The sequence below is a fragment of the Podarcis raffonei genome, chromosome 6, assembly GCF_027172205.1.
Source record: "Podarcis raffonei isolate rPodRaf1 chromosome 6, rPodRaf1.pri, whole genome shotgun sequence".
Taxonomy (NCBI): domain Eukaryota; kingdom Metazoa; phylum Chordata; class Lepidosauria; order Squamata; family Lacertidae; genus Podarcis; species Podarcis raffonei.
This window is the reverse complement of record NC_070607.1, coordinates 38,076,532-38,100,497: the sequence shown is the minus strand read 5'-3', so window position 1 is coordinate 38,100,497 and position 23,966 is coordinate 38,076,532. Positions and strand designations below refer to the sequence as shown.

Here is a 23,966-nt window from a genome sequence, read left to right as displayed (position 1 = left end):
TTGGCCACAGCACCCTAAGGGCCTCTGCTTATGGAATTTTGCATTCAAGATAGGATTGACTAAGAACCAAATGCGTGTTTGCATTTAACATACGTGGCTTGCGTGTTTTTGTTTTTTTAAATTAACAACTGTTTGTGGACTGACATTTAAGTCCCCTACAACATCCCCTCTGGCTTTTGTACAATTAAGGGAATGCTGTTAGTCACCCTGAGAATTAGAAAACATTATGTCATCCTTTTGCACTGTCTTTTTCATCACTGAAAGAAGCTCCTCACTTTTATTGCTTCACCACTACAACTGTAGGCTGAGGTTCCTTTTCATCGTTACATCCCAGCTATGAAGCCTCTCTTCCAAGCCTTCAAATGCTGAATGATAGAGGGATTCTGAATTAATTGTTTTTTCTTCTTTTGGAAACTGAACAAGCTGCCACCACAGCTCTTCCAGACCACAACCGCAACTCAGGAAAGCATTTATGAATATGTTGAAATACTTTCAGTGAACTGGGGCATGAGGCAGTAGGTTATCCTTCATAGCTTAAAGCCACGTAAGGTTAAAAAGCATGCTGCAGTTACTGTGTCACTTTGAAAGACGTTTTGCATCATTGTGTGTATGCATGTTAATGTATAATATGCATATATTATGAAAAATGAATATAAAATAAAAATGGGAATATAAGTGGCTATTCAGAGTAACCAGCATGCTTAAACTACCTTGTTGATTATAATGTTTTACAGTAAAGCCTGAACCTCCATCACATCTGCATATGGATATGACAGACGAAGGACAGTTAAAGATATCTTGGTCTCGCCCAGCATCAATATCATATCCACTTCAGTATGAAATAAAATGCTTTGCAAATTCAACTGAAAATGTTTGGCAGGTGATTCTTTTCTTGTTCCTAAATTCACTCTATGAAATAAGCAACCCAAAGATGAAAGTTAAGTTCTGATCTAGGAAATCCCTGTCTTAATATTAACAGCCCTGAACATTTCATTTGTGAGAATTTTGTAAAAATAATAATATCAATAATGCACTACAAAATTTCTGAACACGAATAGAACTATAGACTTTTTCATGTAACTAATAAAAACAATGATAGCTTCATATCATGGCATGGTCCATTGCTGCCAAAGTACTATTGAAATCAATTGAATTAAAGTGATCAAAGGGATTAAAACTGATGACTTGAGTTTTACTGGGTTGCACTAACATGGTTTGTGCTGTAAGGGCAGTGATGCACGAAATTATTACTGGTGTTTTGTTGTTGTTGTTTTTTTTTAAAAAGTGAGATTAAGGCAAAATTCACCTTTAATGGGACCACATGCCACTGGCCCAGCTCAAGCTACTTGTAAAAACTCACTCTCTGAATACATTTTGAACTCTCATGCTAAGCAAGCACAGTTTGGGCCAGAAACCAAACAGATGTGTGAGCAAATAGAAACCACTTCTGTGTGAACACATTAGGATTGACAATTCCACCTAATGATGTTCCCCATGTACATCAATCCAAAAACTACTGGGGGGGGGTGAGGGTGACTTGAAAAGGAGATCTGGAAGAACCTCTATATGTACATGGAACTCCTACATGCAGTTCTTTGCATTATGGCCATAATAAGCCCACATCATATCTGGATGTAACCCCCCCCCCGGAGGGGAGCTTTTCTCTAATTAATATATGTCTTGGCTTCAAGTTAAAGTGGTGCAAGAGTGGCATTAATAGTGTTGTTCTGTTTGTTTTGACATAATTTAATAGGTGGTTGAGAAGACCATGGAAACGTCATTGATCATAAGCAATACACTATTTGATTCTTCATATGTAGTTCAAGTCCGATGCAAAAGCCTTTACGGACCAGGCCTTTGGAGTGATTGGAGCACACCTTATAATGTGAATCTACAAGGTTTGTCCCTGGTGGAAATCTGATTTGCTAGTACCGTGGAATGCAAAGAATGGACTAGGTGACCCTTGGGGTCCTGTCCAAGCCTACAATCCTATGAATCTCAACATATGATCATTATCTGTTTTGAAAAACATATCCCTATTTATAAGGCGTGATGTATGAATACATGTTATAGGAATGATATATGTGTGTGGACTTTCTTCACCAGGCCAGGCTGGGTGGCACGGTTCTGCATCTGGAAACCACAGAACAAATCATACTTTCAAAGAGCAAAATGGTCAAAGAGTTCCTGGACATTTCTTACTTATCCAGTCACTATGCAAAACTGCTTTATGCACATAGATTCCCCCCACCTCCAAGCTCAGATTCTAGTTCTCTGAGGGCAGAGCTCGGTTAGAGGCACTGTGACCACTGAGTGGGAGAATGATACAAGGGATCCTTTTTTAAATGGGATATTCCCCCATGAGTTCCTTATCCCACTGAGAAGATGGGAAACTCTCCCACAAGTCTGGATGCTTCCAGGGGATCTACAGTAGTATTATTATTATTATTATTATTATTATTATTATTATTAATGATATACTGCCCTATTATTATTATTATTGATTGAATTTATATACTCCCCTATATCCACTGGTCTCAGAGCAGTCTATAGAATAAAATAAAAATACAAAACCACAAAATCCATAATTAAAATAAAAACAATAACAACCCAATAACCCCCCAAAAGACACCCCCCCATTTTAAAAGGGCATAGGAAAGAAGGAGGCCAATTTTACTTTTCCCTCTATGAGCAAATAGCCATCCATTATTATGGTGGGGGGAAAGCACTTGGAGAACACCTTTTTTATGGAAACAGAAAGTGCTTAACTTCTCCACCTGTGAGTGGGCCAACCCCACTGACAGGCATCAGTGTGCATGGTGTGTCTGAAAGACGTGTCTCTTTCCCATTTTCTAAGGTAAGGAAAACTTTTAGGGTGACGGAAGGATGGGCTGTAATTTTTTCATGCTTTAGTTCTGGCATCAGGTTCAGGTGTGAGGAAGGAGAAAACACAATTCCTGTGCTTGTGAATAGGAAAGCATTTTTCAGTTTCTTTACAAGGTCTCAAGGGTATGTTCAGTTTGGATGTGCAGTCAAGGAAAAATAGTCCTGGACCCACTCCTTTGTCTGCCTCTCGCAATTGGCTTTCCGGACTCCATCCCATTTGCCAGTATATTGTAAGAATCAGTTTCTGGCAATGCACACAGAATGCATAGGAAACAATGTAGTAAAGGATTATAAGTCTCTAATGCATAAGATGAAATATTAATATTCAGCAAACATGTGCTTTACTGGTCACATACCATGTTGTGATGAGCATGACGAGAACCTTAGGAAGGGTAATATCTTCCCTGCAGGGAACTCAGATAGGGCTATTCTCTCAATGGCTAATTCTAGTGTTAAACCAATAGAAAAAGAATTAACCCATTAATGAAGTTGTGGCAGCAAAGAAGCTGTTTTGTATTCACCTCAGTGCATTAACACCAGAAGTACAAAATGCTGGAACTAAACAATTATATATTTATGTATTTAATTAGAATTATGTTCAGACCTATATTTAACACTGAAGGCTGTACTTAGTGTAAATTGGTAATGCTGCATATTGCAGTGCCTGGTTTGTGGGAACTCCCTCTGAACTGAACTGCACTGGAAATTTATTCTTTCATTAAAGAGTTACTATGCAGGAGTCAGCAAGCTAACCCTTTATAGTGAAACACTTCATTGTAGTATTTTGCCAATTAGTGATCAAATTGGGTTACTCTGGCTGTGTTTTGTCACCCACCAAAGGATTAAGACCAGTGCTATTTTTCCACAAGAAGAGGTGCCAGAACTCACCATGAACACCTCCATCATTCGCTTAGAATGGCAATGGCACCCACCTGGGAAGTGCCAGGACTAAGTTCCAAAAAATAAACCCTGATTAGGACACTAGGGACAACTGTGCCTCAATACAATTATTTAACTGTTTTTTGGTGTGACATGCACCCTAACCTGGGAGTACTAGAATCTGAGCTTGGAGCATATGGACATTTGACATAAATGTTTCCATACTATGATCACTTATAGTGATCGCTTGTATTATGATGTTCTGTATCTGCACTGTGTTTGTGTGTTTCTTTTGGAGTCCTCTTGAAGAATAGTATGTGCATAGCTGTGGGCACCAAAGCGGCACTGAGTTGCTAAAACCTCTATCTATCTATCTATCTATCTATCATCTATCTATCATCATCTATCTATCTATTTATCTGTATCTATCTATCAATCAATCATCTATCTATCTATCATCTATCTATCTATCAATCTATCATCTATCTATCTATCTATCATCTATCTATCTATCTATCTATCTATCTATCTATCTATCTATCTATATCTATCATCTATCTATCATCTATCTATCTATCTATCCATCTATCTATCTAATCTATCTAATCTATCTATCATCTATCATCTATTTATCTATTTCATGTACACCCCAACTTTCCCCCAAGGATCTCAAAGTGGTGTACATAGTTCCCTGCCTTCCCATTTTATAACAACCCTGTGAGGTACATTAGGTTGAGAGTGAGTGAATAGCCTATGGTCACCCAGTGAGCTTCATGGCAGAGTGGGAATTTAAACCCAGGTTTCCTAGGTCCTAGTCTGACACCCTCGCCGCTACACCACACTGGTCCTCTTAAACTGACAAAATGGTTTCTCCTTCATAGAGTGGTATACAATACAGAAAAACTCTGAGCTCTTTTTTCAATGTATGACTCCTTTTCCAGTACATGTGCATGCCATTTCTTGTTTGCTGTTCTCTGTACCTTATGTATGCTTTCACTGAATACTTAAATTGACTGAACCTTCCACCTGTAGCTAAAAATTTTACACACACATACAGTGTTTTTTTCTATAAAAAATGTTGAGGAAGTACTCTCATTTTGACTCAAGAAAATCACCATTTTATAGTTCAAATCGGGAAAAGTAAATACAGTAAATGGACAAAAGTACAAAGAGTCACAAAATGTTTAGGGTATGCATCCCCCTGCATCCTCCCAGAAAAAAAATCACTGTGTGTGTGTGTGTGTGTGTGTGTGTGTGTGTATATATATATATATATTCATTTCTTTAACAAAATTTATATACGACTTGATTGTAATAAAACCTTGAAGTGGTCTACAAAATAAAACACTGAAATTATCAATAAAAGACAGTTAAAGAAAGATGATTTGACAACAACAAATTTCATTTCAAAAACAAATGAAAATCAACACTAAGCTAAAGACAGACAAACACATGTGACAGGTTGGATAAGTAATCTTAAACACTACAATTAAGAAGAAAAGGGATATTCATTGTTTTCTATTGTAAATTATCATTAGCACTCATTATATATATTTTGAAAGTTTACTGCACTGCATACATTTTGGTATGTGATTGTTTTCTTCCAATTTATAATGTTTGTCTCTATTGTTTTTCCCCCACTTTGTTTCTTGTAACAGAAGTCATGTATTTCCCTTCAAAAATCCTGGCAAGTGTTGGAACAAATGTTTCCTTTTATTGTATTTACAAAACCAAAGATAAAGTAATCTCATCGGAGAAGATAGTCTGGTGGTTAAATTTAGCAAAAGAAATCCCTAGGCATCAGTACACACTTGTGAATGACTACATTGGCAAAGTAACGCTTGTCAACTTAAATACAATGAAGCCTGGAGGGAATTTCCTCTTTAATGCCTTATACTGTTGTAATGAAAACAAGGAATGTAATCACCGTTATGCTGAATTATATATAATAGGTAAGATTCCTGCTTATTTTTAAATTAATGTTGGTAAATCCATTTTTTCTTAGATTTTCTGTTGATTAAGTCTGTCTTTCAAATAGATGTTAATATCAGCATCACATGTGAAACATATGGCAACTTGCAAAAAATGACTTGCAGATGGTCCACCAACACAGACCCACTGCTTTTGGAGAGCACTTTGCTGTTGAGATACTACAGGTACATGTTCATTTTAATCTGATGTTTTGTGAAAAGGTGCAACATTGGAAATGGTGGTGGATAAAAGCATGAAGCAAATAAATGCAGTTGAACCTAGGACTTTTGCTAGACCAAAGAGGAAAGCCTGAGGTGGAAAGTCTTATAATCAGGAAGCTTAGTTTGGGAATTATTTTTTTATAAGTCTTTCCCCTGTTTCCAGTCTGGTGTGATCTTAATGGCAATGTTTAGGCTAAATGTTTATTTCATATACTGAGGTCCCAGGTTTGAGATTCACTAGTAGGGTTGCCATATTTCAAAAAGTAAAAACCAGGACACCCCAAAAGTTGTTGAGCTTTTTTAAGGAATTGACCGCTAATATCATAGAAAATCTGGACGTATGGCAGCCCTATTCACTAGAGACTTCATTCCTGATACTGCTGAGCACGCTTACTCATTGTGAAGATATTATTGGCTCTTTGGCTCTATCACATCAGACTTTGCTTGGAGGAGGGGACTAAATCCAGGCATTCCCATGCTCCATTATCACTTGCATCAAGTGATCAGCTCTCTGATAGGACATTACTGACTCTGTGTTCAGGGGTCAGTAAAAGGATTTAATCCAGCTAAAATTATTGCTAAGTCCTATTAAAATGAGACATACATTACTGGTAGTTGCTACTCACTCCTTCCATTGCTTATAGTAGGACTTAAGCCATTGTCTTCTGAAGAGTGAGTAACTGACAATTTTCATTGTCAAGATTGCGTCAGCTAGACTCCTGAAAATGTCTGACAGAAGGTCTTGAATAATATCTATTCTTTAGAAGCTAAAGTGGTTACTGATATTGTTTTGGGGATCAGTTCAAAACAGATGGTGTCCAGTTTAAAAATCCAAAATGACCAGTGTTGAAGGAACACTTCCACCCATATACTCCCTGTTGTGCCTTGAGGGGGCCTGGTTTATTATCTCCTTTTTTCAGGAAGCACAGTTATAAGTAACAAGTTGTTGGGCCTTCTCTAAGTAGCATGTCACCTCTGGAATTCTCTACAGGAGATGTGTAAGTAGTTGTCTCGAAGTCATAGTTCTAGTGTTCTGTCAAATCTGGGCCACTGTTTTTATCTCATGCATCAATTTCACCAATGAGAACAACTTTAAATTATGCTTAGTTCAAACAAGCTAGAATCAAGCCATGGTGTATCATTCTGGCTTTTTCACTAACCATTGTATCAACTAACAACAGTCATCCAAGTCCAGACATAACATGGAGCTGTGGTTAGTTTAAGACTGATCTCACAGCCATGGCAGGATAGAAGGGGAGTAGAGCATATCTCTCTGGTAGCACTTAGGCTGGTGTAGACAATACTGAACTAGTTGCACCAATGGTACAGTTTAGTATGAAGCAGCTTCCTATGTTCCTATGTGCCTAAGATTAATCCATGCATGTTTAGGTAATGTGAAGCCATGCCAGAATTATGTCTGAACTGGCCCATAGTTTCTAAATCACCATAATCTTGTATCACTGCAACACTGCACATAGTTCAGATAGAGACAATGTGTAGCAAACAAAGCAAATCCCTTGATCTTTACACTGATTGAAATTTTGCAGGTGAAATTCTGCAATGCTTTTCCAACCGGAGGTCAGTCATGAGTTGATGTTTATTCTTCCCTTGATGCTGGTAGTTGAAATATACTTTTCATAAAAAAATAAAAAAATCCTGTGCTAAATCTTCAGAGAGAATTGTACTGATTTAATCTGCATTTGTTTGTCTGACATTAAGAGGGAAAATACAGCTAAATATGCCACTGAGGGGCCAATTAAATAAGCAATTTCCTTTCTGGCTGCCTGCTTGAAAGGTTTATGTGCCACAGGTATGTCTGGTCATTCTAATAATATAGAATATACTTTCAGTACTTTAAAAAAACAACAACCAATCAGCCAATTTAAGACTCACCCATATATAGTGCTTCTGTCAAAGCAACTCCCTAGTTCCATTCCTCTGGGTTGAATACAATAACCACCATGCATATTTCTCCTTTTACTAACCACAGTGCTACTTATGCCTGTGCATACTTGGTTGGTAGTGGGTTAAAGGTTAAGAACTGGTGGCCCAGCTCACACATCACATTAAACCATAGTTTGTTTTTAACTATGGTTTAATGTGAATGAGCACCAGGATAGTACACTTGGTCAGACGGTCTCACTGCACTCCTCCCTCCTGCTGCTCCAGGAAACAAGCCAGAGTGTAGCTTATAATGAGAACTGAACCTGGGCTCATGGTTTGTTTCACCCAAGAACAATTTTTGTTTATGTAGTTGTTGACGTTCATCTGTCTTGGAAGATAATGGAAAAGTACACCTTCAGGGGTAAAGTAGAATTGTTGGAGAGTTTCAGCGTTTGTGGCTGTGAAGACCAATACAGAAGAGACATGTTGTATTGTAGGTGTGTAGATGAAGATATCTAGTTTTGCTGCTACAGGTTCAACATGGCGTTTCTTCTCTCTGTGTTTCTTCCAAAAGTCATTCCTCCTCTGGTCACTGTTGTGAATATACTACAACCTGTCTGTCTCCAGACTGCAATAGTCTGCAAGGGATTCCCGTATGGCGAGGTTAATGTTGCCAGCCTTCATGTCATGTTTGCAGGCATCTTTGTAATGCAGAGTTGGTCTGCTAACAGTCCTAATGTGGAAACTAGCTGCTCTCCCTTGGGGATCCTGCCATCTTCCATTCTGTGGACATGACCAAGCCACAGTAGATGTCGCTTAGAACATGCTGGAAAGGAGGTCTTAGGAGAGCACATTTGTTTAAGACTCTATCCTGCCATGTGATGCCCAAAATCTTCCTGACACAAAGATATGGAAGGCATTGTGGCATTGCTCCTGGTGGGTGTAAGTTGCCCACGACCCATTTCCATAAAGCAGCATGCTCAAAACGCAAGCCTGGTAGATCTTCACCTTGCTATGTTTGGTTATGACAAACCAACCAACCAACCAACCAACCACAAGTTCAGGTTCAAAGGTCCCAGCAAGCCAAAGCTTGCATTGTTTCATGTCAGCAACAGGGCCAGATAACTTTTCAGTAATATGCACATTAAACCATAGTTTCTTTTTATCTATTTTTTAAATGTAACATTCAAAGCAGATGTTTGCAGAAGGATTCCAGAGACCCATATGAACTTACCTATTGTGTTCCCAGTTGGACATTTTATATCACTGAGTGCCAACTCCCCTTTTACACTAGCTCAGTACTTGGTTATGTCTGCTGTGTGTCACTGAACATAGGTTTGCTATGAAGTCTTAGTTGGAATTGTGGCCACAGTCATTTGGATTGCTAATTCTTATTTGATCAGAAGTGGGTGAACCTGCTAGGTGGGTTGAAAACACTTGCAGGGCACAATGGACATATTTCTAACCAGAGGCAAGCAGTATGAAATAGACTAATGTTTATCAAACCATGAGATGGGTCATTCTAAGGGAGCACATATACTTGCTGCCAAAGTGGAGTGAGTAAACAGGAGCTCACAAGTGTTTTGTTTTGTTTTTGAATAAGCTATGACTATACTGAGAGGCAAAACAGAGCCATGTGAGTGTAAGACGAAGTGGGAGGTCTAGACAGCTACTCAGCTTCACTGGGTGTATGCTAAGGAACTGTGCTTTTATAATATCAAAGAACAATATGGAGCTTGTTGGGGGACAGTCATATCCAGAGATGTCTATGTGCATGTGCAAAGCACTTCACCTTGCACTGGGGGTGGTGGGGAAGATTCCTCACCCCACCCCACAACTCCATTCTCTCATGCCTCTTGGTGTGCTGCTCTGGAATAGCCTCTGACCTTTTGCGAACAGCAAAGTAATGCCACTAGAAGACGCAGAAAACCATTTGCAGTGCTTTGGATGCCTGCTTATGAGTCAGTATGTTTTTAACAGTGGTACATTTGGAGACAAAGCATGGCGTTTAGCAGTGACAATCTATGGCATAGTGAGCTGGGAAGCTGCCAGGTAAACCTGCCTATCAAAATACAAACGTGGCAGTGTTTACATTCCTACTTCTAAGCGTACTGTCAAAATGCAGGCCAAATGTGTCTTTATAGTAGAACCTCTACTTATGACTGCCTCTACTTGGGCCTGATCCAAGTTGCGACTGTGGCAAACTCGGAAGTAAATACTTGGTTTGCCGCAATTTGCCCATGCACAGAAGTGTGCTGCCGCCAAATGCGCCTGTGCACAATGGCACTTCTACCACCAACCGGATTGACTTACGGATGGACCTCTGGAACTGATTATGTCCATAAGTAGAGGTTCCACTGTATATCCTAGTCATTCATTCACTGGGCGTTTCTCAAATTACAGTGGTGTTCCACCCCAAAAACACATACTGTACTTGGGAAGCATGTGAGAGGCAACACTGTTGGACTTGATTTAATGAAGCTATAACACCAGGTTGCTAACATTTCACAAAGATCCACTGCAATTAGCATACTGTTACCATTTGTTATGAGCTGAGAATTTGTCAAATGAACCAGTGTGGTGCAGTACTTAAGAGTATTGGGCTCATATGTGAGAAAACCCATTCAAATCCCTTCTTATGGGAAATCTGGGAAAGCCTCTCAGCCTAACTCACTCTCAAGTTTATTCTGCAGTTGCAGACCCAGATCTGAGCATCTCCTAGAATTGAAGGGATACATATGTCATTCAGCCCAGACTCAGATATCTGGCACTGACAACCTTCTGGCGGTTCCCACACTGCAAGAAGTGAAGCTACAGGGAACCAGGCAGGGGGCCTTCTCGGTGGTGGCACCCACCTCGTGGAATGCCCTCAGATGTTAAGTAAATGAGTAATTATATAACTGTGTTTTATATATGCTAGAAGCCAGCCAGAGTGGTTGGGGCAACCCAGCCAGATGGGCAGAGTACAAATTAGTAGTAGCAGCAGCAGCAGCAGCAGCAGCAGCAGCAGTAACATGTCAATTCTGATGTTTCCTGCCAGGGAAAGGAGTATTAGATTTGGCTCAAAGCTGCTTGGCTGTGGGATCTCTGGGTAGGCTCTCTCAGAACCTTAGTTCCCCACCTTCAAAATGAAATTATTATTTACCTACTTCACAGTAATTGTGAAGAAGAATAAGACAAAGGATTGTGAAGTATTCTGTGTGCGAGAAATGCTTTATAAAAATAAATACAAGTTTTATTTAAAAATTGAGGGTAACATATAGCCCTGAATAATTTTTGTTCATGAGTGCACACACAAATGAAAATATGCTACCAATGAGCAAGAAGGAAATTAAGAAACTTGTCTCTTCCCCAGTTTCCACAGCCTGCAAAAAAGTGTACAAAGAGAATAGTATAGCTGATTCATGTTTTATAAAAATTACTCAAGAATCTGTATTTTGAGCTATCCATCTACCTTGAGAGATTCCAGATAGAATTGGTAGTTTTGATTCTTTATAGCAGGAATGGGGAACCTGGGATCCCCCAAGTATTCATGGGTTACAGCTCCCATCATTCCTGACCATTGACCATGCTGGCTCAGCTGATGGGAACTGAAGTCCAACAACATCTGGAAGGCCCCAGATTACCCACCCCTGCTTTCCAACACGCTCTTAGGCCAGTATTAGAATAATTCATTCATATTCCCAACAAGATGTACATTAGAGCCAGTTGTTATTATTATTTTTCGTGTGGCAGGGTTCCCAGTGACTTAAAAAAGCTGCAAGGCATGCTCTTTTTCTAGTGAAATTGCTAATACATTGCCCATTGTTGAATGACTAATGTGAAACTGAATAGGAGCTGGGCACATCTTAATTTCAGAAAGACTTCAAACTCTTGGCTTGGTCAAGTGGGGCAAATCACATCTGTGATGTAAAACATTAATGTAGGGAACGTTTGTACAGGTGTCTGCTTGCGAGATGGATATGGATCTGTCACAAAGTTTGTGCATTTACATCTATCTTGTAATAGGTACATTAAGAACCTTTTTTAATGATTGTTTGAGTAGCCATGACCTAAAATGGAAATGGAGAGCAGCCTTGCTTAGCCTAAGGTACAATGACCAAGGTTGCAAACTGATGTGTTCCTGCAAAATTTGCCCTGCTCAGGTTGAATGTTTTGTTTGTTAGTTCCTTAGACTACAGCTCAATGGTGCTTAATTTCTAAAATGAGAGGTACTGAGATCCAAATAGACTTACCAAAGGGATAGTCAATGTGGTACCCACCAGATGTTGTTGGACTACAGTTCCCATAATCCCTATGAGGCAGTTCAAAGTGAATTAATACACATTACCATCGGAAGAGGGGATCCCTGTAAGAGTATTAAACCTGGAGATTAAAATTACCTAAATGCACCACTGGCTTCAGGCAGTGTGGGACAAGGCAGTGATGCAGAGAACAGGTAAAAGAACATGGTGGGGATAGCAGTGGCTTCAGTCTAGGCCCAAGCCTTGAAGCATGTTAATATGAGGGTGCCATTTCAATGCAAAGAATAACCCACAGCAATGTCAGTATAAGCTCATTACCTTTCTGAGGTTCCATTCACTGACCTGGAAGGCTGTAACATCCCCCTGCCCCCCGCCATGGAAAGTGGTTATAGGTAGCCAGTGGGGAGATATAAACCTTCACTTGCTTCATCTATTTTGCATTCAAAATATCACAAGAATTTCCCTTGGATAAGCCCTTCTGTTTTGCAAGAGAATTCAGTCCCGCTTGCAAATCTAGCACCATGATACCTTTCATAAGCAAAAATATGTTGGTGAAAAAGGTAATTTAACAGCAAAGAATAATTTTATGTATGAGTTGTTATTCCCTTTTCAGTGTTCACAGGGATTGTTTTGGTTTTGGGAACCATTTTTAAATGACTGATTCTGAAAGAGATATTTAGTCCATTTCAGCTGAGTAGGCAGAGAGAAATTCTTAAAAACAATTATTGTTAAATTGATGGGTAAAAAACATGGTGTTTGAGGGCTTTCTCATCTGTATTAGTTTTTTTTTACAGCATATACAAATGACAGTTTTGCATTGTTAATCTCCACATGCATATAATCTCATAGCTAAACTGAAAACAATGTTTTCATGTCTTTTTAAGGAGTGATGTGTATTGTACCGAGTCTCCAAGTATGCCTTCTGATTCGGAGGTAAAAGAATGCACTTCACAGAGGAATAATTCTTACGAGTGCATTTTTCAGCCTTTTTATCTCCTGTCTGGATACACAATGTGGATAGAGATTAAGCACTCACTGGGGACAGTGACATCACCACCAGTGTGTATCCTTCCAAAAGAAGTAGGTAAGTGAAAAAAATTTCTGAGAATGGATCATTGATAAGTTTGGGCCTCCCAAGGTCTCCTAGCCCAGGGCCTCCAGTTGCTTAAATCTGGGCCTGCCTGGGACCTTCTGCATGAGGGGTAGATGACTCTACCTACCACTGAGCTATGGCCATTCCCCCTGGTGCTTTTGTACCCACAGGTTGCAGTATATTGCCTTTCTCAAGGGACTTGGGCATGCTATCCAATTCATTAGGGGTTTCTTTCAAACGATGTTGCCAAGGAAAAGTAGTTTGTAAAGTAGCTTTTCACTTTTGTAGTATACCAATAGCTTTTAAGAGGGGGGATTTTGGGCCCTAGCCACACTTTCAAGATGCATATAATATGGAAAATCCCAGCTACCCCACAGTAATTCAGACTTTCATTTGAAAACTGTAAATTACAGAGCTATAATATGCTTCCTTCTCGCATAAGTGCCTTTGTGCCTCTCCCTCCAGTTCCTTATCTCCCCCACCCCATACACACACACTATGGTCTCTTCTCTAAGCATTTGTTTTTCTTATGGTATTTAAATTATCCAGTCAATGATGGTGAGCTTGTGTGGTAGCCAGTGACAGCTGGTTTTATTAAAACTGAAAGAAAATTAAGTGTATGAACTACCACGGCATGCAATAACAAGATATTTCCAACAATGGCTTTAATTTTCAATATTCCTCATCTCCTTTTCCATTTTCCATCGCTTCCTTGTTACTTTTCCCCTGTTATAACTTGTCTCCAACTGAATATATACATTCATAGGGAGTGCCATATATCCCTAAACTACACCCAGTTCATATGTATTCTCAGCTCCTTGGTGATGATATGCTTAGTATCATACCCAACATTTCAGATGGCATGTGGAATAGAATTTAAAGAATTATGAACATTTTGAAAAGAAAAGCTGTTATTACTATGAAGTGTTCATGGCTTTAAACTGGGGTGGTACCACCCTAGTTATGGAATATGCCCTCCACAGTGAGGCTCACCTGCTACCTATATTAAGATATTTTTGATACCAAATGAAGACCTTTTTATTCTCCCTGTGTTTTTACATTTTAGACTTCTGCTTCAGTGGATTGTTTTATTGTGATTGAGATTGTTTTATTAAGATTGTTTTATTGAGAGGAGACCCACTGAAATGAATGGGCCTAACTTAGTTATGTCCATTAGTTTCAATGGATCTGTTCTGTGTAAAACTTAGTTGAATGCCACACAGTATATTTTAGCCCTTGAAACCATAGTTTAGTCCCGTTGTATCTCTCTCTCTCTCTCTCTCTCTCTCTCTCTCTCTCTCTCTCTTACACCCACACCCCGGCCATCCTTGTGCTTGCTTTTTTTAAACTGGTATTGAAAAACATATCAAAATTACTGAAGTACATACAAAACAGTTCTTGCATGAAGGAGTGCCTCTCCTCATACATCAGCCATCCCTACATCAGGCTCTCTTAAGGTCTTCAGAGGAGGCTCTTTTCTATCTTCCATTGCCGGTGTAAGTTATTAATGTTGTGGTGAGGAAGACAGCCTCTCTTTTGTGATGGCACCACAGCTGCGGAATGTTCTCCTCATGGAAGCATAACTGGTGCCAGTGTTGCACTAATTATTGGCTCCTAGTTATCTATCTACCCAGGCATCTTAATGTCTTATACTTGTGATTGTTGAAGTAATCTGCTGATTTGGCTGTCCCTGTTTCTTTCTATGTTATTTGCTTTGCTGCATTATTTTGGCCTGTCCCACTTTGTTCCATGTCCCTGTATAGCAAGCTGGCATCAGAATGAGCCAACATGGTGTCCTTCAGATGTTTATGGACCACTCTGACACCATCCCTGATCACAGGCCTTGCCGCCTAAGGATGATGAGAGCTGGAGTCCAACAACACTTGTAGGTCACCATTTTGGGTACCCAGTGTATAGATGATGGTCAAGCTATAAATATTTTTAACAAAATGTAATAAATGAATTGTTAAGAAGACAGGATACAGCTATAATGAATATTAAAAAAATACATTGCTCTAATGCCAGTATGGTAAGGAAGAACTGACACACAGCTTTATAGGATTCTATTAGAGACCTCATAAACCAGTCAAATTTATTTTGTTTAACTTTCTAGTGAAGCCGTTTTCTCCCTCCAGTGTCAGAGCAGAAATTACAGGGGAAGCAGGACTGCTGAATGTGAGCTGGAAAAACCCAGAACTTCCAAAGAATGATCTCCAGTTTCAGATTCGGTATGCTGTTAACGGAACAGAAATTGCCTGGGAGGTATGGCCACACTTAATCTTTATATATATATATAATATTTTTTATTAATTTTAACATATGAATTATAATACATACCACAAAACTTCACCACTTGTACAGTCTTTTTATGGACTCCCATCAGCACCTCTGATGATCCCCCGTTTTGACCACTTCTTATGCATCTCTTAAATTCATTATTGCCTTTATCTTAACTAATCATCCTCCCCTTTATCCATTTTTGCAATAGTTCCAATAATTCACCTCACAAAACTTCTTGCAAACCTACAAACGTAGTTTGATCATCACTATTACTTTTCAAATAGTCTGTAAATTTACACCAGTCTTCTGTGAATTTCTGGTCCCACAGATTTCGAATCCTTCCTGTTAGTTTGTCTAATTCTGCATAGTCCATTAATTTCATCCTCCATTCTTCTTTCGTCGGTAATTCTTCTTGCTTCCATTTTTGTGCCAATAATATTCTTGCTGCCGTCGTTGCATATAAAAACAGTTTACATTCTATTCTATTTATATCACTTCCTACTGGCCACACTTAATCTAAATTAGCCTGTGCATCATGAGATGCAAGGGTGCAATGGCGTTTTGCTGCTAGTTTGTAAAAATGTGTGGATTCCAGCATTTGGTTTGTCTAGCAAAATAAACATTTGTGACATGCCTATCTTCAGTAGATTAACTTTCATCCATTGTGTGTGAGGGAGGGGGAAATTGGGGTGTATTTTCCATGCCAATGAGATTTCCACTATATGATGGGTTATTTTCAATTACGAACAATTACAAACATAAAACTATATTTTAAAGTAAAATGTAATGAAAATATTGTAATCTTTCTTTTAAAAAAACCCACAACTTTATTACAGCTGAGAACCAGTGCTAATAGTTTTGTGGGGTGTTTTTCTAACTCCTGCTAGAAATTTGCCCTTGGTTAGACAAATATGGTTTGTGCCAATCTGTTGACACCCCATAAACTTCATGACCTTTCTTGACCTTCTTCTGCCTATTTGTCTATGAAAAAATGATGTGATGTTTTACTACACCAATCTGTTAACATTGGCTGGCTTAGTAAACACACACAAAAGACAAAATTCATTGCATTTCTGGTGCAGAGTTTTGTTTGTTTTTTGCAGAAGGAAAATGGAAAGTGGTAACTGGCTGAAATTTGGGCACATTTTACAGGTGACAATTTGTGACAGTGTCCAGGGAGAACTGTTCTTGAGGTCAGCTTATGTGTGACTTGCACAATGAAAAATGCACTGGGGAGTGCTTTGGCCCCTACAAATTGGATGAAGATCTCGGCCTGTCACTCAGAAATGATTTTGTTTGTTACTAGTTTAAGCATCCTTTTTTGTTGCAGGTGCATGAGATTTCTGATCCATTAGTTAGCTCTGCCAGCGCAAAGGTGCAGGATCCCTGCGCAGTATACGTCGTTCAGGTGCGCTGCAGTGTGATTGATGGAGTGGGCTACTGGAGTGATTGGAGCAGACCCGCCTATACAGTTGTTAAGGATATCAAAGGTCAGTCAGTGTCTTACCTGTATGCTTTCAGTTTGTTGGGGTTGGTGTTTTTTGTTTTTTACTAGATTTATAACCAGATAGGCTGTTGTTTGCTTCTTACTGTACTTTCCCCCCCTCAGCTCCCTTGAGAGGACCTGAATTCTGGAGAACCATTAATGAAAATTCAATAAGGAACCAGAAAAATGTTACTCTTTTTTGGAAGGTAAATCAATGGAGGAGGGTAAATGAGATATTTGAAATCTATTTCAGGTTTGTTTTTTTGTGCGATGTTCATGATATATATTGTGGGTGTTGGCTGGCTTTGAAGGATACCAGACCTAAGACACTGGTAATTTCTGTTAGCAAAACCAGTGAAACATAGGTTTACAATAGAGCTCTGTGACAGATCAGAATATGATGTTTGGTGTGGGGCAGGTGGTAATGGCTTGGAGAAAATGGCCTTGCAAGCCAAATTAGGATTGTTGTCTGTCTAATTAGGCTTGTACGTCAGAGCTTACCATGAAGATCATCCCATGATGATGACCCGCCACTCTAGGCTGACAGAAAGTTTCCCATTAGGCACAGGAAAAAGATCTCTAACAAAGAAAAGAGCCTATTGAATCTCCAAGTGCCACCTTTTTAATAAACAGAAACATTTTCTCATGAAGAATGAGAGAATCTGTTTTTGGACATGGTCCAATTCCTGTTGGTCAAAGCTAGCAGGGGCCTGGCAAGTAAGAACTATTCATAGATTATTTTTCAAAAGGGGAAATTGAATTAAGTTAATAGCATTTCAAGCACCCTTACTGCGCAGCCTGCCAGGATGTCAGACATTCCCTTAACAATTCACAGGTCACTCATATTTGTTAACATCACTTATCAAATAGGAAGAAAGGAGGATGATTTGGTAGGTGTCTGATTCTGAATGACAAGCATTAATTCACAAAGGAAAACGCTGTTTAAAATCAGGTTTCTTATGTAAAATTTATTTCACCAATTAAAAACCCAAATACTTCTCTTTGTGCTACACTACACTTCATACTATAAAACCTAAGTTTGATTATTTTAAACCCAACATTGCTTGTCCGGCAAACTGTGTTAAATATTTTAATTTATATTTATTGGTATATAGAAGTAATCGAAGGTGGACTGTTATAGGCAGTTATGGACAGATGCATGGTAATTATTATAAACTGTAGCTTTTAGTCTTGCTAACATAAAAATGAGATACCAACCCTCAATTGCTCCTTAAAAAAACATACACCTCTGCCCAAACCAGCCTCAATCCACAATTGAACTGCCTAATGTATCTGAATTTTTCTTACAGCCACTGATGAAGAATCTTTCCTTATGCAGTGTGCTAGACTATGTGGTTGAGCATAATACTTCAGAAAACATTACTTGGTCTGACTATGTAGAAAATGATACTGCCTACACATTTTCATGGACGGAGGATGTACATGCCATTAAGGTTCTAGCTGTCAACTCAATTGGAACTTCCTCAGTCAATTGCGTTTTAACTCTATCACAACAAATCAGCACAGGTAAAAAAAATTTTTTTTTGATAGCTTCAAGTATTGTTAATTCAGTAATCTAGTTTATAATAAACCGTTCTCATTTTGTAATGTGTTCATGTTTAGACAAGTAATTATTTGAGTGGTAAGGCCATGTTATTGCTCTTCTACCTATTTAATCATATGAGTTTCTGCTGCTAGCAGAAAATTAGGAGGCAGGGAAAGCTAGGCCACATAGTTCCTGCCATCTGGGCAGGAATTTGGGTTGGGGGTGGGGAATGCAACTTTCATCATGTGCATCCACATGCCTAAAAAAGAAGGATCTTCATGGTGCTCCAGTTTCTTTTCTTGTGAGCTTTTCCAAATTTTTAACCTGCAGGCTAAAAGCAGCAGTTGAAATATACTTCACTCTTCTCTGTAGCATCTGATGAGTTCTCTCCTAATTTGTAAGGGATAATGTACCTGATGACCAACATGCTGTTTTCCTGTTTTGTCAGTAAACATTGTGAAGTCTCTCAGTGCCTACCCAGTGAACAGCAGTTGTGTCATTGTGTCCTGGACACTTTCGCCTGTGGCTTATATAATTACATCTTTTGTAATTGAATGGATAAACTTAAACGAAGAAGAGCAGATTAAATGGATTATGATTCCCTCAAATGTTAGGAAGTACCACATTTTTGGTGAGTTTGTACTTAAAAATCTATTACAGCTTCTCTTGTGTTTCAATATCTTCCCACCAGTATTTGATTATAGATAAAGATTTACTGCAAAACTGTAGAGGCTAGCAACTATTGTACATTTAACATAAATTCCAAAAGGTCTCCACAATAGCCTTTTATTTAACATTGGCGTACAGGTTTCCTTTCCTTTCCCTGTGATAAATGGTATACTTGGTTTCTTATAGTGCAATTTGCTCTGTTAGAAATGGTGTTTCCCAGCTCATCTCTGAAATTTATTGTGGATTATCCTTCTTAAGACAAGACTGATAAACAGTAACTGAATGGTCTCTGTGTGAGATGAACAGTTACAGAGGGTTGTTATGTGTAGTGACTTTTTATTCTTTCCTAATTTCTAAAGGCTGTAAAGCAGGGATGGAGAACCCATGGCCCTGCAGATGTTGTTGGGTAACTGCTCCCACTATGCCTAAACAATGGACTTGCTGGATGGGAGGAACATATGAAGGAACACATTAACCCTAATGATAGAAATCAAGAGAGATGCTCATCTTTCAGTTTGCAAGGCCCACACTGTTTTACGGATTTTATAGATTAGGAATTGTTAAGAAGTTTTAGTATGCCCAAATTAAAAATGTGCTATGTTGTCTTTGTTCCAGATAATTTCATTCTTATTGAGAAATACAAATTTAGTTTGTTCCCAATAATTCCTGAAGGAGTAACAAAGCCCACAGTGACATATGGATTCTCCAAAGGTGAGCAACTGGCATTTTTAGTAGACTTTTCCTTCAGACCAAGATTTCTTGCTCTAACTTTTAATGAGAAAAAAAATCAGATAATACGTTGGGAATGGCATGGCACATCTCGAGTCTTGATTATGCCAGGAAAATTCAATAATTTTTAAATGAATAATCTTAATGATCTGTAAGCAATTCCAATCTCTCTACTTAAAGCATACATGAGCATTTCATTATTTTTACTTAATTGCATGGTTTCAAGAGAAGAGAAAGGGAAAGTCCCATTGCATGAGCAGAATGCCACTCACACAACATTGGATACAACTCTATATATCCAAGTCTCATTTAACTTTATGGAATAACAAATCAAGTTCAGCTGTGCGAGCTGATGCAAACAACCAAGTCTGCAATCTTATGGTCACTTAATTGGGAGTAAGGTTCATTCTGTAGGATTACATTGTAAATATTCTCTGTAGTGATAGCTGTTTTAAACTGCTGGGTCTTATTTTCAGCTGGAATTGAAAAACAGAATGATGTGAACTTCTATGTGATTCTACCCCTAGTTATTTCATGCTCCGTTTTGCTGCTTGGAGGTCTTTTGATCTTGCACCAAAGGTAAACCTTTCCTGTATTGAATCTGTTCGCAAGTTTAGATTGAGATGAATAATTTGAAAGGTGTTATAGATTAATCCCTGGAAAGGCAATTTCCAGTAGCAGACAGCAGGGGCGGGGGACGACGACAACAGTGGCGCTTACCTGAGCTCCCGCAAGTGTCCCACTGTGATATTTATTCAAAGTTTCAAAAATACATTAGTATGAAAAAAAAGAACAGAAAAATACAACAGAAAAATATATCAAAAAGAAAATACAAGAAGAAAAAACAAGAAAAAAGAATACAAATCCCATATTGCATCTTTTCATTTGCTTGTTTCTTGGACCTCCTCACACCTCCCTCTTTGTATTCTAGCTTAATTCGTTGTTTCAGCAAATTCTTACCATATTTCTCAATTTTTGTTTAAATAATTTATCTTAACAGTCTATCTTATTTATTAACTCAACATATCCTTTCCATCTTTTGCTATATTCTATTGTTCAATTTACATTAATTTCTTTAACCTTATCTTGCCTTAAAAATCTTAAAATTCAAATTTTAAACCATATTTCTACATAACTCCTTAAATCCTTTTTACTAAAGCCAATTGGTTCCATTCCAGCATAATCCCTGATATTTCATTAGTGTTACACTAATTCCAAAAATAGAAAGAAATTTTTCTTTTTATAGACTTTTTCTTTTTCTCTAGTTTTTATCCAACGTCCCTTCTTCCTGGTCTCGGGTTATGTCAGTCCTTTCTAACCATTGCATTCAGTCCATCAATCTGGTGATCTTATGTCCAAGGCCCTTAAGTCTCTTCTATGCCCCTTCTGCAAATTTTCTTGTTCTTGTTTGTGCTTACGCTCTTCTTTGTCTTTTGTTGGTTTCTTTCGTAGTTTCTTTCCTTTCTCCTTGGGGAGTGGGTCTCTGGGGAATTCCAGCCGGTAATAATCTCCATTTTCCTTCATCAAACTAGCCCATTCCCCGCAGTCCCACTCCCCATCATCGTCATTGTAATCCAAAAAGTAGTTATCCAAAAGATAATTGTCAACCTGTTTCATAGTCCCACCAGAATTAAGAGCTTCCTTGACTCCAAACGCTTCCAGCCACACTCCAAGTTCAATCTTCCAAAGCAGCGGCTTTTGCTCCTGCAGGACTTTGGGTCTCACCATTTGTGTTGCTTGGGGTGCAGTCGCAACCTCTTCCGTCTTCATCTGCCCTTAGACTTGCCCTGTCGAACAAGTTTCCTGAATTGGTCTCTGTATAGTTTCTTTATCCTTGATTCCTGTTAAATCATATTCACTGGCTACAGCAGTCATCAAGTCCAACTTTTCATTCATCAAGTTCATCTTCTCATGCAACTGCTCCAGCAATGCATTTGTCCTGTCAAGGGCAGACACCAAAACTTCCTCCCAGCACATTTCTGTTCAAGGTCAAACGACTGGTCCCACGATCTCAATCTCGCAGCTGTGAAGTCTCCGAATAAACTGCAACAGCAAACTGACAGGCTCCCTCTAGGGGACACAATTTCTAATTGTATCCATCTTTAAAAACGTATCCAACAAAGGAAAATTACTTTCGATTTTCAAATACTTTGTTTCTTTGAAATGCAGAAATGCAGAAAGCAGCGTTGAAGTTAGTTTGTTTCTCTTTTTTTTTGACTATCTGTCAAAGTGCTCCACTTTTAATCAATGGACGTCTCCAACGATTTCTGTCCTGACACCCCGTTCCCAGGTTTGGGACGATGGAAACTTATATTCCTTTACTCTCTCTCCTGCAGGCTTAAACAGTCAAATTCCACCCCCCTTTTCTCCTGCTTCCAAGGGGGTTTTATTGGTAGTAGATGCAGGAAATTTCAATCTTTAAGACAACTTTCCAGGCTATTAGATTGCAAGGTTTTTGCTTCAGGCTGTTTACAAAAAGCGGAAGGCGGACTTCCTGTTTAAACCTTCCCGCTTCGGAGCCTAATTCACAAATTTCTTAATCCAATTTTCCGTTTTTACTCACGGATACTTTGTTTAGAGTCCAATTGTCATCAGGAAAAAGTCAGCGCTCTCCGGCGATGGCTGTGCGGCTTCCCTCCGTGAAAGTAGCAATCGGTTCGCTGCACCGCGCTGCTCACCCCACTTCGCTCCAGAGCCCCAAAGAGGGGGTTTCCCTGCGAGTAGGGGAGGCGCTCTTGGTGCTCTGCCGAACCCCACGTTCCCAGGCTCCTCCACCTGGGATTTCTAGCGGGTCCCCGCCTTCGCCGTGGCGGGAAGACCCAATTTCCACGGAGCCCGTTCCTCCGGTCGGAGGAACTCCGCCATTCATCGATGGCGCTGACCCGGAAGTCCTCGAAATTAGGTAATTTTTAAATTCAGTTGACATTTTTAAAGCATCTGTAGGTGCTATTGGTTTCAAGATGGCTTCTAAAAAGAATAAATCTTTATTTGTGAAATACGTATTCAGAGTGAAAAGTGATTATACCCTTCACTGTGCCAAATCAATATCTTATCGGCATATTTCAGAATGAAGAAATTATTCTGGGATGATGTTCCAAACCCCAAGAATTGCTCTTGGGCACAGGGAGTTAACTTCCAAAAGGTATGGATTCCCACTTAAATACATTTCAGTGATTTGTGAGCTTTATTTGCTTTTAACTAACTTATTTACTCATCAAGTTTTTTAACAACCCTGTAAATAATGGCCATGAATAAAGAAATGAAACTTAATCATGTGCCTGCTACTCTCACGCAAACTTAAATACTAGAATGAACGGGGCTTTCTGGAAATGAAAGCCAATGCCTACTATTAAATTGATGAAATTGGATTCAACATGGGTTCCACAGGTACACATCCAACAAAAAAATGCCCTAATCCAGGGATCTTTTATGTGAACTGGAGACTCTAGTGTATGGAAAACTGTTCTCCTTCAAGGCTTTCACTTCATCACAAGAAGCAACCTCTCATGCTCACAGAAATATGTGCATGGCTCTCCTCTCTCTTTTGAATATAATAAGGTAGCCCATGTGAAGAGAATATTCTGCATGCAGTTGGTGCATAGGAAGCTCTTAGAATGAGTCAGACCATTTCACTCAGTATCTAACTTCCCCCAGCTTGGTTCCCTTTCAGATGTTGTTCAACTCAATATCCCATCAGCCCCAGCCAGCATAGGCCATGGTTGGGAATGATAGGAGTCCAACAACATCTAGAGGGCACTAGGTTGGGGAAGGCTATTTTACACTAACTGGTAGGAGCTTTCCAGGGTTTTCACAGTAACCTTTCCAAATCCTACTGGGAAATGCCAAGATTCAACCTAGGACCTTCTGAATGCAAAGCAGGTGTATTCCCATAGTGAATGGGTACATTTCTATAGGATTTTGGTGCATTTATTGGTAAACTGGACTCTGCTAGTGCAGCTGTTGTAGCTTAAATGACAATGTTTACCATTAGATAATTTTACCTTGGAATCACAAATGTTATATTAAAAATTGAGATGGGCACAAGAAATATCCTAATGATCAAGGAGAATGCTTGCTT

At 39.1% G+C, this 23,966-nt stretch overlaps 1 protein-coding gene and 1 long non-coding RNA gene across 2 annotated transcripts in view; one reads left to right on the top strand and one right to left on the bottom strand.

Annotated features, from left to right (window-relative positions):
* The window catches only part of LOC128415653 (uncharacterized), a 48,130-nt gene that overhangs the window by 4,976 nt on the left and 19,188 nt on the right, over positions 1-23,966 (bottom strand). The window lies entirely within an intron of this gene.
* LEPR (leptin receptor) overlaps positions 1-23,966 on the top strand; it is a 62,996-nt gene that overhangs the window by 34,314 nt on the left and 4,716 nt on the right. Inside the window, exons 6-18 of the mRNA XM_053392126.1 lie at positions 735-880; positions 1,754-1,898; positions 5,424-5,717; positions 5,804-5,921; positions 12,970-13,169; positions 15,292-15,440; positions 16,789-16,948; positions 17,068-17,150; positions 18,255-18,471; positions 18,939-19,121; positions 19,775-19,870; positions 20,365-20,467; positions 22,955-23,030. Coding sequence (XP_053248101.1) covers positions 735-880; positions 1,754-1,898; positions 5,424-5,717; positions 5,804-5,921; positions 12,970-13,169; positions 15,292-15,440; positions 16,789-16,948; positions 17,068-17,150; positions 18,255-18,471; positions 18,939-19,121; positions 19,775-19,870; positions 20,365-20,467; positions 22,955-23,030 — 1,970 coding nt within the window. The remainder of the gene's footprint in view (positions 1-734; positions 881-1,753; positions 1,899-5,423; positions 5,718-5,803; positions 5,922-12,969; positions 13,170-15,291; positions 15,441-16,788; positions 16,949-17,067; positions 17,151-18,254; positions 18,472-18,938; positions 19,122-19,774; positions 19,871-20,364; positions 20,468-22,954; positions 23,031-23,966) is intronic.